The sequence below is a fragment of the Cydia amplana genome, chromosome 3 (assembly GCF_948474715.1).
Source record: "Cydia amplana chromosome 3, ilCydAmpl1.1, whole genome shotgun sequence".
NCBI classification, from domain to species: Eukaryota; Metazoa; Arthropoda; class Insecta; order Lepidoptera; family Tortricidae; genus Cydia; species Cydia amplana.
The window spans coordinates 9624597-9639272 of record NC_086071.1 but is presented as its reverse complement, the minus strand read 5'-3'; the positions used below and the strand labels follow the sequence as shown (position 1 = coordinate 9639272).

General features: G+C 36.4%; 1 protein-coding gene across 2 annotated transcripts in view; it reads left to right on the top strand.

The window, feature by feature from the left end:
• Positions 1 to 4379: 4379 nt before the first annotated feature.
• LOC134662503 (1-acylglycerol-3-phosphate O-acyltransferase Pnpla3-like) overlaps positions 4380 to 14676 on the top strand; it is a 29988-nt gene continuing 19691 nt past the window's right edge. For both annotated transcript variants that reach the window (XM_063518751.1, XM_063518750.1), the window contains exons 1-5: positions 4380 to 4571; positions 7082 to 7314; positions 10264 to 10452; positions 11833 to 12096; positions 12861 to 13036. In XM_063518751.1, the coding sequence (XP_063374821.1) occupies positions 4412 to 4571; positions 7082 to 7314; positions 10264 to 10452; positions 11833 to 12096; positions 12861 to 13036 (1022 nt within the window). In that variant the 5' untranslated portion in view covers positions 4380 to 4411. The remainder of the gene's footprint in view (positions 4572 to 7081; positions 7315 to 10263; positions 10453 to 11832; positions 12097 to 12860; positions 13037 to 14676) is intronic.

Here is a 14676-nt window from a genome sequence, read left to right as displayed (position 1 = left end):
GGAGTTGAGCACATTGCTCCAGATATAATTCTCAGAGCCCTGTTCTGCAGAATATCCAATTTTTTTGCATGTGGACTATTTACATATGCCATAGCACTATAATCAAAATGACTCCTAACTATAGCTTTATATAAAACAGATAGAATCTTGGGATCAGCACCCCAAGAGACACCAGCTAAACATCTTAACACATTTATACCTTTTAAACTGTTTTTAGAAATATATTTCACATGTTCTTCAAAGGTCAGCTTTTGATCAATGATGACACCCAAGAATTTTTTGGATCTTACTCTATCAATAGACTCCCCACTGTACATAATATTGCAAGTTGGATCATCATCACCAAAAATCATTAAGCTGCTTTTTGTGGCATTTATATTTAAACTTAATCTATTGTTATAATACACACCTAATTGATCTAAAGCTCTATTTATGTTATTTATGGCAATCTGCAAATTATGGTTACTACTGTACAAAACAATGTCATCTGCGAATTGGAGAATACTTACATTACTAGTATCAACATATTTACAAATTTCACATGTGTACAAATTGTACAATAATGGTGAAAGTGTGGCACCTTGCATAGTGCCTTTAGAAGTTGATCGAGGCCCATGTAAAATATTATTAAATTTTACAAATAAGGTTCTATTGATTAAAAAATTATATATCCACTGACATAGTCGGCCAGGGATACCAACATCGGACATAATATTGACTAGGATAGTTGGGTCAACATTATCAAACGCTCCTTGAACATCAAGGAAAACACAAACAGTGTGTGACTTTAAATTATTTGACATTTTCAGGTCGGAGATGAGTGAAATGAAACTATCAGCGCAACTTCGCCCTCGACGAAAGCCGTACTGCAAATATGGAATGATACCATTAGCCTCCACAAACCAATCTAAACGGACTTTAATCATGTTTTCAAATAATTTACCAAGACAAGATGACAAGGAGATTGGGCGATAGGAACTAGCCTGTTCTGGAGATTTATCTGGTTTAAGTATTGGAATAACACACTGTGATTTCCAGGATTCAGGAATAATTAAATTAAGCCATAATATATTAAGAACATCAAGAAATAACTTCTGGGCAGATACATGAAGCTCTTTGATTACAATATAAGGAAAATTATCTAAACCTGGACTTGTGTTACGTCTGGATCGTAGACTAGTTATGAATTCATGCCATGTAAATGGTTCCATTAAAATCTTTGAATTGCTATTGTTATTATTAATGTTAAAGTAGGTAGGTAGGGTACTAGTATCTTTTAAATTACTATTATCTGATAACTTATCTAAAAATGGAGTGATGAATTCGTCCTTGTATGATCTAATATTGGACTTGACACCTTTAAACATTTTAATCATATTCCAAATCTTGCTCATAGGGGTAGTTCTGTTAAAAGAATGGCATAAATTATTCCAACCAATTTTCTTTTGTTCTGAAATAGTTCTTTTTTTCAATGCGTCTAATTTTTTATAACTTATATAATTTTCTATGGTAGGATCTCTTTTATACAGTTTCAAAGCATTATAGGATGCAATAACACTTTGCTCACAGATCTCGTTCCACCAAGGTGTAGGAGGTCTGCTAGCAAAATGAGTAGATTTGGTAAACTTTGGGATAATTTTATGCATAAGGGCATCAAGGCGATTGCAAAATTCTGTATAAGTGGCAAGTGGGTCATTAACATTTACTGAGAAATCCTCAAATATGCTCTTAGAGAGTTCATTATATTTGCGCCAATCAGTTCTTTTGTACAAAAATTTATCCACAGGAGCATTGAATTGATATTTTTCAGCTGTCAAAGATATTACGGTTATAGTGGGGAAATGGTAGCTACCCATACAATCGTCATGTACAGACCATTCACAAAGAGGTGCCAAGCAATCACTAGTAAGGCTGACGTCAATAGCTGAAGGGTTAATTCTAGGGCGGTTCACTGTAGTAAAACTACCATCATTTAGGATACACAAATCACACTCATCAATAACATCATATAGATCTTTACCACGACCCTTTGTTGATAAGCAACCAAATGCAATATGATGAGCATTAAAATCTCCGCCAATAAAGATAGGTTTAGGGAGGTCTCGGATAGCATTGCGCAGCCTCTTCAATCTAATGTGACCATTAGAGGGAGGACAGTAGACGCATAGAACAGTTAAGTTACCGCGTTCGGTAGATACAGAAACAGCTATAGTTTGTATGTCCTCATAAAAGGTTGTATTTAAAGTATTGTATTTCAAGTATGGTTTAATTAAAATTGCAACACCATTGTGAGGATTTTTAGACAGTCTGTAGTGAAGATTATAACCAGGAATTTTAAAATTGTGATGTTCTTTAAACCAAGTTTCATTGAGTAAACATATATCAATGTTTTTATCTTTCAAAAATTTAATTAATAAAGGCTTTTTACTATTGGCACTTTGAATATTAAACTGCGCAATACGTAACTGAGAATCTCCAGAGGGACTTAAGTCCATTATGAAGACAAATTTTTAATAAGCCTATCTTTTATGGATGCCGTGGTGATCGGCACCGGATCAGGATTGTTGCCCAGCTCGATCAGTGTCTGTACCAGGGCCATTAGTACATTTTTATCACCGAGGATCTGGGCTTTGAGGTCCATAGGCTGAACCTGATTTACAACCTGTGATGCAGGTTTGTTATTTACATTTTTATTTACATTATTTACATTTTTATTTACAGGTTTTGGCAATGGCTTGTTTTGGTGTTTTGTCAATGGCAAGGATGGATATTCATTGTCAGTGTGTGTTTTAGTTTGTGCTAGGCTTGCATAAGTAATCTTGTTTTTCTTTTCTAATAGTTTTTTAATCTTAATTGGACATTCTTTTGATATAGCCAGATGAGGACCACTGCAATTAACGCAGGAGATCTCATTTGGATTAGTACATTCTTTGTAAAAGTGTTCACCTGAACATATAGAACATCTTTGCTTGCCATTGCACACTCTAGCAGAGTGGTTAAACTTGAAACATTTGAAACATTGTTGAAGTGGTGGAATATAATCGAATACTCTATAGGAAAATAGATCATATTGCACATTGTCTGGTAATACATTGGATAAGAATGTTATGCTGACTGTTTGCAGTGGAACGCGATCTTGTCCTACTTTCTTTGTGAAGCGTCGTACAGATATAATTTCGTAAACGGAGCTTAGTTTACTGTATAGATCTTTGTTTGAAATGTTAGCTGGAACAAATCTTATAATGCCAATCTTCTCAATTTGCGTTGCGCTTATGTATGCCTTCATTTTGTGTTGTTCTAAAAACGCAGAGTTGTTTAGAAAGTTATTTGCCGTGTTATACTGTTTAAAAGATACTGCAATTTTATTTGCATTTACTCTCTGAATTGCCGTCACACCTTTTATGCCAGTAGTAAATATATGGTTTAAATAAATAGGGCTTTTATTCCCTAGCCTGTCCTTGGAGTCAATGTGTTCCACAAACACTTTAAACTCAGTTGTTAACGAGTTTTCCGGAAATAGTCTTTTATAATTAGGTTTAAAATACGGTAAGTATTGTTCATTAGACCGCTCACCGCCGCCGCCATCGTCCTGGAGACCATCGCCACCGCCTTTGGAGCGCTTGTGAGAGGTGGGCGGGTTATCCCCGCCCCCCCCGTTACCAGTCATTGCTAAAAACTATCTGCAGAAAAGTTATGTACAGAATCAACACTAATATATACAAATTTAACTTATTTACACAATTATTTAAGAATTTTAAAACTTGGAGCGAAAAATTTCAAAGTTCCTTGTTTGAGTTCCCGCCAAAAAAAAAAAAAACTGTCAAATGTGACAGCGCTATCCTGTGTTGCCAGTAGTGTAAACAGAATTACCCGAACGTCTGAAATTTCTTTCGTGAATCGGAAGATATTGCTAACGAATAATTAAAAATGACGTGTTATTGTAAAATTTAAGATAAAATACAAATAAATGAAAATTATAAAAATATAAAGAAATATTTTAACTTATTAACCATAGATATACTGTACCCATGTAACATGTTATGTTGAAATAAAGTGGCAATGTTATTGTGACGTAGCAAGTGACACTCTGGGAAGAGAAGACCATGTTTTATTAGACCATGATGTGATACGATTTCTCTTTTGTTTAGTTATTTTCTTTAAGTGTTATTACGCGGACGTGTCTACAAGCGATATTGTTAGTTAAGTTTTGTTTAGTACTCTAAAGTATCAGCGATATCTAATCTCGTAGAGTAGATCAGTAGGTATTCGTGTTTTTCAACCGTATTTATAATTACCAAATTAGTGTGTTTTGTGCGTCTTAGTGCAGTGTTCGTTAACATCGTTGTGATTGTATTTTTTTATTGGAACAAAGTTCCTTGTTATTACATTTGTGACAGTTAAACAGTGAAGAATGAATTTATCGTTCGCTGGGTGCGGGTTTCTTGGCATTTATCATGTCGGCGTAGCAGTGTGTTTTAAGAAATATGCACCACACTTGCTTTTGGGTAAAATATCTGGCGCCTCGTTTGGTGCTCTGTCAGCCTGCTGTTTACTGTGTGATGTGCCTATAGGTGAGTTGCTGTCAGGGCTAGGGTTTGCAATCCGGATCCAGAATGTATGAAATTATCCGGATCTGGATCCGGATCCGCGGATCTTCCCATACATTTCGGATCCGTCGTGCAAACCCTAGTCAGGGCCTTTATCAATACACAAATACTACAGCACCATAATGTTGTTTTTGTTATGTTAGTAGTCATATTATGTATTTCCATCGAACGTTTTGTGTTTACAATTATGATCATATGTATTTGTTAAGTGTTTCAAACTTAGTAAGTTCTTTGTATTTGTTTATAATTTTTGTGTACAAAAACAATTAGGTAACACAGTCAAACCCAGAAGCACTCAAATTACTCAAACAAATTTTGTTTATAGTTTTTTACAAATATGTTCAATAATTAATAAGGTTTTCATTTTTTAACCCTTTACCGCATACAAATCCATATATGGCGGATATATTATAGAATCAAGTCTATTGACAACTGTTAAAGTTCAAATAAATAAAAAATTAAAAAATATTACATGCAGTTTTTTTTATGTTTTCCCTGATTTCTCAGAGATGGCCTGCCTAAATGGCTTTTTTTTAAAGTCATATTATGATGATGGTAGTCTTGAAAAATCAAGATATTTGTTGTAACATTTTATAATATTTGAACTGTTCTCTTTATTGCCTATGGACTACTCTCATTTGAGTTGGGTCTTTTTGTGAAAGATTATTATACTTATGGGTATTATCTATTTCAATTCTTCTTTTGCTTGAAGAATAAAATGCATGCATTAGTAGCTTTCAAAATACTTCTAATTTCAACTTCAATTTATTTGTTTAAGTATATTAAAAATTCAATAGTTTAATTCAATATATTTTTTTGTAAGTAAGCCTCAAAAGCTCTTAATGTTGTAATTGACTTGTGTTCAATTACAACAGTTACAGTGACATCATATAGTCAATAGAGCCATGAAAAATACATAGCAACACTTATAGATACAACAGCCAATACCTAGCTAAACATTAGATTACAATAATCTTAAAATATAGTTTTATCACAAAGTAAATTATTTAAAATCAAACTCTTAGGTATATAACTAAGACAATAAAAATGTAAATATTTATTTTCTCTTGAGTTGGGTTATCACCTTTTATACATATTAAATGTCCCATTATAAAATTGCTTCTTTAACATCAGATCACGATTTTAAGTTAACCAAACTGGAAGTTATTTGCACATTATGTAATTATCTTTGTTTTAAACTGGTTTAGCCATTATTGGGGCAAACATTAATGACATTTATCTATTCTCATTAGGGAATGCTCCCGGTACTGAGTTTGTATGACAATAACCGGATATTCCGGTTCCGGTACTGTATTTGTATAGAAAACCAGTACCAGGAGCACTCCCTAATTCTCACTTGGTGTGAAATTTAATAGCTAGATAGATATTAGATACTCTTTATTAGCACACCTCAGTAAAAGATTCATCTTAAAACAAAACACTAATAGCTCATCTTCTAGAATATTTTGCAAAAAAGTATTTGAATTTATAATTTAAGTGGGTACTTAATTTATTTAGCCTGTGACAAAAATTCTACCACTTCCCCTAGTAATACTTTAATTATTAAAGTTAGTTGCCAAGCGGACGCCTGGCTCCCATGAGCCTTGGCAAAGAGCCAGGATAATGTCAGGAGGATGATGATTTAAAGAATTTACTAAATGAACCTTACTTCAATAGTTAATTGACACAATGCAATCAATTGCAGAGTTCATTTCCACACAATGCTGAAAGCCTTGAGTTACATTTGTGTAGCAATCAAGGTAACACATATTACTGATTAACTTATGCCTACTGCCTGCTCTTTGTTTATGCAAAACCATAAAAAAAAATCACTTACACTAGTTAGTTAGTTAGTTAGTGTTTCTGGGCATTTTCCGCAAATCGACAACCATTGTGCCTATTTTGCGTGAAACGAGGTAGCGCTACTCTAACCACCCCAGCTCCTCCATGAAACCTAGCAGTGTTTTCAGGTTGCTGACTGCCTCTTTTAGTGTGCTCGGAGTTCCTAGGTATTTGTTCCTGTATGTTTCTACCTGTTTGCAATCTAGGAGTATCACTTACACTTCTGGGGCACCTAAGCTTTGGCTGGATAATATTAATTTTTTATGTATTTAATAACCTTTGCCAGCAACTTTTCTCTGTAAAAGTTGTAATTAACTTTGCAAAGATGATTCATAATAAAAAGAACATTTATATTGCCGGAGAATTAAAGAGTTCCAGAGAGAACATTAATATGATCTTAGAGTAATATTACTAACATAATGGGGCTAAACCTTAAACCATTGTCCAATCCTTATCATAATATCAAGGGTTTTAATTTACTGTTGCACTGGCTTCTTTTTACTGCAGTCAGGTATTTAGTTGTGATAGGTGCGGTGATTGAATCGTTGCATACATTCTATATAACGTGTGTAATACATGTACCATTTTCAACACGTTGGATATGTAATGACCTACTTATTTCTGCATCTTAGGTGAAATAACCAGTGATGTCCTCCGAGTGGTCGGAGAGGCCCGGGCAGGGTCCCTCGGCCCCTTCAGCCCGTCCTTCAACATCCAGAACGTGCTTCTGGAAGGCATGGACAAGTACCTGCCGCATGACGTGCACAAGATCGTCAGCGGCAAGCTCCATATATCACTCACGAGAGTGTACGATGGGAAGAACGTCATTGTCTCGGAGTTTCCAACGAGGCAGGATTTAATGCAGGTGAGAATTGAGGCTATCATCTATCCTTTGGATGATACCAGTTTCTGGAAAAACTTTTCATCTTAGAGCACAGACTAAACACACACTCACACACCGCATTATGAAGTCTTACCTTTGGGAGGCGTGCGTGGGGCCGAAGCCAACTCTGTGTCACAGAGGCCCTTTAAGACAAGTTTTTATGTTATTATTATTATAATGATGGTTATGTTAAAGTTGAGTGAAAAATAAGTTATGCGTAGATTGCATTAACTTTAAAGCATATAATTCTGTGTCGACTCTCACAATCGCCACTTTCTCTCGAAAACCTGTCTAGACACTAGCCTATACGCAATCAAGCTGTCTGATTATACACATGCAGTCACAATAACGTCAATAACCTGCAAGTCTTCCAATCCTTTATCACACCCTATAGATGGTAATGTCGACTAGAAAACGATTATTCATATCGCAGCCTATACCTACAACTACAACTTAGTAAATACCCGTGTTTACACGCACGGAATAAAGTAAGATATTCATTAAAGTATACTGTCTTCGCGACGACCTGATAAAAACGTGTTCATTCACTTAACAAGCCGGCCGCGCGACTGTTTTCCCTTCAACCAATCAGGTGATTCAGGTTGTCGAATAAGGCACAGGTTCTTAAGAAAACTATAGTAACGGCACCAGTCATGGGACATTTAAGAGGAAATTTGGAGTATTTGTGATATTTCCCTGATACATGTAAAAGTTCTACCGCTTAGCTTGTTAAAAGATGAATATCCTATCCTTCTTTCATGTTTCAGGCGTGATGTTGTATCAAAGATACTGCAGTTAGTTTCCACATAATTAATAAATTAAAAGTATGTTTTTTTTCTCCAGTCATGGACACCAAAGCTCCAGTAATGGAACCTCGGTAATGGACGTGGATCCAGTAATGGGCCCCCTATAATGGGCATACCCTATCAGTATAAGATATTGGAATAGGGAATAAGTTTTTGGCAAAAAACTAGTTATTAGTCATTTTTGTCACCCGATTGCATTGTCATCCGATTTGCATACGTATCCAAAATTTCAACTCAAATGCCATTTCCAAGATTTGAACCACACTAACTAATACAGGGTGGATTTTCTTTTTGGGTCAGTGAGGGCAGCTACCAGATTCCGTGCTGCTACGAGAAAACGGTCTTAGAAGACCTTCCCTCGATTTCAAATTAATGAAGATTGGCTTTTACAGATTTTGGAAAAAACATACAGGGTGCGAGGAAAAGGTAATTTTTGACAAACTTTTTTTTTGATGCCAATCGATCCCATTCCTATTGAGGATCAAAAGCTTGTATGGAACTAAAAAAAAAATTCCGGCTAGAAAAGCCACAAATCGAGGAAAACTTTTCCCATACAATTTGTATGAAAATGAAAACTTATATTTTTCACATGCTATTTTTGTATGCCAATCGATTCCATTCCTAATATCCAGTATCAATAGTTTTTTTGGGGTCAAAATTAAATTTCACATTTTCTCCATAGTAAATGTACCTATGGAAAAAGTTTTTATTAATTTGTGGCTTTTTAGTACATTATCGTAAGTTGACCTATTGATTTGTGGCTTTTCTAGCCGGAATTTTTTTTTAGTTCCATACAAGCTTTTGATCCTCAATAGGAATGGGATCGATTGGCATCAAAAAAAAGATTGTCAAAAATTACCTTTTTCTCGCACCCTGTATGTTTTTTCCAAAATCTGTAAAAGCCAATCTTCATTAATTTGAAATCGAGGGAAGGTTTTCTAAGACCGTTTTCTCGTCGCAGCACGGGATCTGGTAGCTGCCCTCACTGACCCAAAAAGAAAATCCACCCTGTATACAAACTAACAGGGCAAGTTAAATAAAATTTTGTAAAAACGATATTAATTTATCCGAGTGTCCGAGAAGACCTCCTGACATAGTTCGTACGAGTAACTACATTATACTTCTGTATTGTTTAAACATGAAATTACGCCATGGCAAGCATCATTATGTAAATTATCCCATCAATCCCATCATAGGAGGTATGCAGTTTTACAGCTCCTATAATGGGATTGGGCAAAATACCTCTATTTTTTATACATCTCTAGAGTCACAACATAATGTGTTGTATACCTTATCTCATGGCAAATGCAATTAACAAAACACATTCTAGTTTACACCAAGTAATAATTAATTACAATTTAATATATGAACTCACCTCTCTTAGCGAAGTTGTTAAGAATTCTTACTGGTTATTTTTTCCAGTGACACGACAACTTTTGGGTTGGCGCCAATTTCTTAAAAATTAACCGAAATTAATAAAAAGTAAAACTTAAACAGCTCTATGACTCTTATTTATGGTAAAATATTGCCAGTGTTTATAAACTACTTTTACATACTTATTTTAGAGGATTTGTGGTTTTATGTCCCATTACCGGTTCCACGTCCATTATATTTACATTATAGGGTCCATTACGTTATAGGTTCTTTAAAGAGCGTAATTGGGTATGTAGTGTGTAGTCCTAAGAACTTAATAGAAACGGCAGGGCAGTTCCTTAAATACTTAGATAGGAGTTTGGTGCTTTCACTACATTCTATTAGACGGATCTGTTGGTCAAACACCGCCAGTTTTGAAATTAACGTGGGGTAAGATAAAGTTTATCGACCACTTGTCTATTAGGGGTCGCCAACGGCTGACATTCCGATCAGGCATAGTTATTACGAATCGAGGGCAAAATATAATACCTATTTGATAAGTTTCTGTCGAGTAGGTACTTTCTTTTGCATATATATAAATCTATTGATGATACGTTTCTAATCAAGTCAAATTCGATGTGGTTTCTTTTTTCGTCGATGAGTTTTTTCAGATTTCTTTTGACTGCATCATTAGATCAGCTTCTTGTTAGTATTTTATTTAAACTCGATTAGATTACCTGTACAGGCTATTGTTATGTTGTGTTTGTTCCAGGCATTACTAGCGTCATGTTTCGTGCCAGTGTTCAGTGGTATGCTGCCACCGCGCTTCCACGGCATCCGATATATGGACGGCGGGTTCAGCGACAACCTGCCCGTGCTCAACGAGAACACCATCACAGTCAGCCCGTTCTGCGGAGAGAGCGACATCTGCCCGAGGGATCTTAGCTCGCAGTTGTTCCATGTGAGTGTTCCTAATGTTCCTGAAGGTATGCCGCCATCTAATAATGTTGCACAGGGCCGGATTACCGCCTAGGTCCACAAGGCTATGAGATGGAAAAGGGGGGCCCTCTAAATTCTAAATGCCATACCAATACCATAATAGGGGCTCTAGGTCTCTACGATCTCTGATATTGCGCATGTTATGCCTCAAAACTCAAAGAGATTCATCGTCAGCCCATTTTCAAAGAGATCTTGGTGGCCACTTACCCATAAACGTTTATAATTAAAGGTAGTATAGTAGAAAACGCAATCGCTGACCCTTTTCAGGGTTCCGTACCTCAAAAGGAAAAAACGGAACCCTTATAGGGTCACTTTGTTGTCCGTCCTCCGTCCGTCCGTCCAATAAAATTTGATGCATAGCACATCTGCACAGGTGGCGATATGGGTTCTGTAAGTTCTGTTGCGGGTTGTTGACCACATCGTTACAGAATAAGCGCGATGATGTGAATAATATACTTACTGAACGAACATCGTGTCAACACTACGAGTAATACCGTCTCTACTAGGTAATATAATATTTAATGGTTGAAAGTAGAACGTTTTGAATAGTAGGTACATACTCGTAAGTAGTAAATATTTGTAAAATCTACGTTTCATTTAGCTCATTGTCAACTACGACGTATATGACCATGTGTTTTCGTCGTAACATATGTTCAAACTGTTATCTATGTTATACTCGCAATACCTACTCGGAAAACCTACAAAAACGTGTTATCATTTACAGTACTCACACGTTCTTCCGTGAGAAAAGCGCAGTTAAAATGTTATCTCAAAATCTGACTAATACCTACTGCTTTTCTATGAGAGTTGAGAGAGAGCTGGTCATGAAAAATATACACTTATTTACTGTACGTACCTAATACGTATCTACCTATTTGTTTGTGCCCTGAATATTGCGGGAACGCGATCTAAAGTCTCTCAGTTGCTTTTAGAATTGTATTATTATTCATCAGACTTCAGAAGCAAGTTTTGTATTAACATTAACAGTCTTTGTCATACTAAATCATATTAATCACGGTCTTCATTTACTTTAACATGTGTATTGTGTATCTGTGTAATGACACTGATGAACCAATTTGAGTACGGTTTTTTCTTATGAAGTCTTGTCTATAGACATACCTAGTACCTAAACAGATTCTAAGGCGCCATATACATAATGCTATACCTAAAGGCTATTTTTTTATTTGGTAGACTGAAATGACATTTCATAGTATGAACATCATGTGTCATTTCATACTATGAAATGTCATTTTAGTCTACCGAATAAAAAAAATAGACTTTAGTGCTGTCGGGGGTATTTTAGGGGTAAACTAAATTATTATCCTTATCATTTTTCCCGCAGGTCAGTATAGCCAACACAAGCATAGAGCTATCAAAGCAGAACATCAACAGATTCGCCCGCATCCTCTTCCCGCCGAAGCCGGAGGTGCTGAGCAACATGTGCAAGCAAGGCTTCGACGACGCCCTAAGGTTCCTGCAACGGAACAACATGATCTCCTGCACGAGGTGCTTGGCGGTGCAGTCCACCTTCCAACTGCAGGAGGTCCTGGATGATACTGTGTACGATTATGACCCGGATTGTGAGGAGTGCAAGACACATAGACAGGTTAGCATCACTATATATCATGCACACAGTTAACTGACAATTCGTAAACCTTATCTAATAGTATTTTATACAATCGTGATATAATGGAGAGCTCTTCAGTCGAGTACCGTGTTTAGGCAACGAAGCTTGCTGAGTTGCCTAAGGAAGGTACGAGATTGAAAAGCTTGATTATATCACTATTGTATACAATACTTTTTCTACGAGTCAACAAAAAAAATACTTAAAACTAGTAGAAGAATCATATATGTAGGTAAAAAAAACAAAAGTATACAGCTAAGATGCGCGAGCAGCCGCGATACCTTCCTACTCGTACGCGACCCGGCCCCCGCGCCCCGCGCCCCCGGCCGGTTGGTCAACGACACCTCGTAACTCATGAGGCCCTGGTACTTGCTCCGCGCTTTCGATTGGTTAATTTCATTATAGTTGACTAAACTGTATGGAAATGAATATTATAGTTGCCTAAACAGTATCGAAATGAATATTATAGTTGAGTTGGGGTCCCATAGCGAAAAAAGTATGCCATTTCACTTTGGTATACGAAGTCTTAATTCAAGCATTGCAGTCGACGAGTAGAAAAAAGGTATTATAGAATCACTACATACCATTTTGTTATGTCTGATGGATAAAACTTAAATTAAAAATACTTAATCACGTATTATCTATCGTGATGATATGTTGTTGCTGCGCGGCTGCTATGCGAATATAATATATATAAGTATTTAGGCTGATTTCATTACCTGTTTTAAGTAATCTCATAATTACAGGACGCACTAGTGGACGACCTACCCGACACAGTGATGTCGATATTCCAAAACGCAATAGACTCGGCCAACCACGGCATCGTGAACTGGGTGATGCGGCAGCGCGCCGTGCGCTACCTCAGTATCATGACTCTGCCGTACCGCGTGCCCATTGACATCATGTACGCTACTCTCACCAAGTAAGTCAAGTTGCTCATTAGTTTTCCAAAAAAACTTTCGTGTTTCCTTGGTCTTCGGCTGACGCTGTGCGCTGCATACGGTTAGCCAAGAAAGTGGTCTACCACCTTGGCTGACTGTACCTACTGCCTCGCGTTGTAAAGAAATGTTGCTGCCCTATGTGACGCTTCACGTAACGTGCAGCGACAGCCGAGCCGTGAGCATAAATTCATTGCACTGTATCTTGTACAAGCATATAAATATTAAGGGCTTTAGTTGAGTTATCTGACAAAATTAAACTATAGTTACGTTAGTTATAAATATATTTTACGAGTTAATTGGAAAAAAAGAAGGGTCGTATCAATTTCTCAGCGACGAATGTGATCGTCTTTTTTCTTTTCAAAGGATGTTAATTAGAATTTAATTTGGAACTTTTTAAATTAGTGATCCTAAAGCGATAGTCGGAGGCACGTGGACTAATTATATGTATGCAAAAGGTTTGAGGCCAATTGCCATGTTGTAAATATTGAATGGTGTCAAGAAATGTTTTATAATTAGGCACTTTTATTTGACACGAACTACCTACTCACTAAGGGCTCATTTAGACGATGCGAGTTTCATTACATTGCGGGTTTTGATCGGTCGGTTGAACTGGAGGTAACCAACAGTCCGTAAGGTAACTAAAATTGTATGCGAATTCGCGCGCCCTCTAAATCAGCCCTAAGACTTTGACTTTGACCATCCGTAATAAATTTCAATAATGTCTGTATCGCAAAGATCGTGGAAGGTTTAGAAATGGTCAGGTGTCGTTACTTTAGTAGATATTTTAAGTAAAAATGTATCAATCGTCGACTGTTATCGACTGATGTATGGTATCGTGATTAATTCGAGCGAACGATACACGAAGGCCGTAACCCTATTTTGGCAATAGAGGTTGAGGATTTATATTAACACAAAACCTCGTGCTATTTAGCTCTTGATTACGTAATATGTCGTAGTACATAATAAGGTCTATAAACTATAATGTGCTGCGTATAATTTAAAAATACATAGTACCATCGCCCACACTGTTAACTGTCCATCGGTAAACCTTATTACTGCTGTTTGTATCTAAGTCAAACTCCCATGTTGGCTGATAACCTTTTATCACTAGCTATCTTTCGCCTTTCAACCTACTATGAATCCTTAACGTAAAGCACTAAAAGCTATATTAGTTTACACATATTCAGTAATTTTGTATGCATTTCAATTAGTAAACATTGTCGATATCTTGTGCTTAGTTGACATACTTCCCGCCATATTAGTTGTTTATTTACCTCTTGTAATCAGATGAATTGACAATTGATGAATAACAATGATGTCATGAATATGTAAATAAATCGGTACAATATGTTATTTAAAACTGTATGCCTACGCCTAGGTAACTAAGCTGAAATATGGAGTTATGGGTCATTTTAAAACATGCCCTTTCTATGTTAACAGAAAAGGAACATCCCTTATACGCATACACTTATCCGCAGATAAAGCTTATAGGATTAGTGTTATCTTAGGATTATAGGACAATTTTGCACAGATCGACCTAGTCCTCCTAGGAATCCTCTAGACGGAGTTTAGAGCAATTATTTCATGAAACCGATGCTGCCAAAAATACTGGGATGCGGGG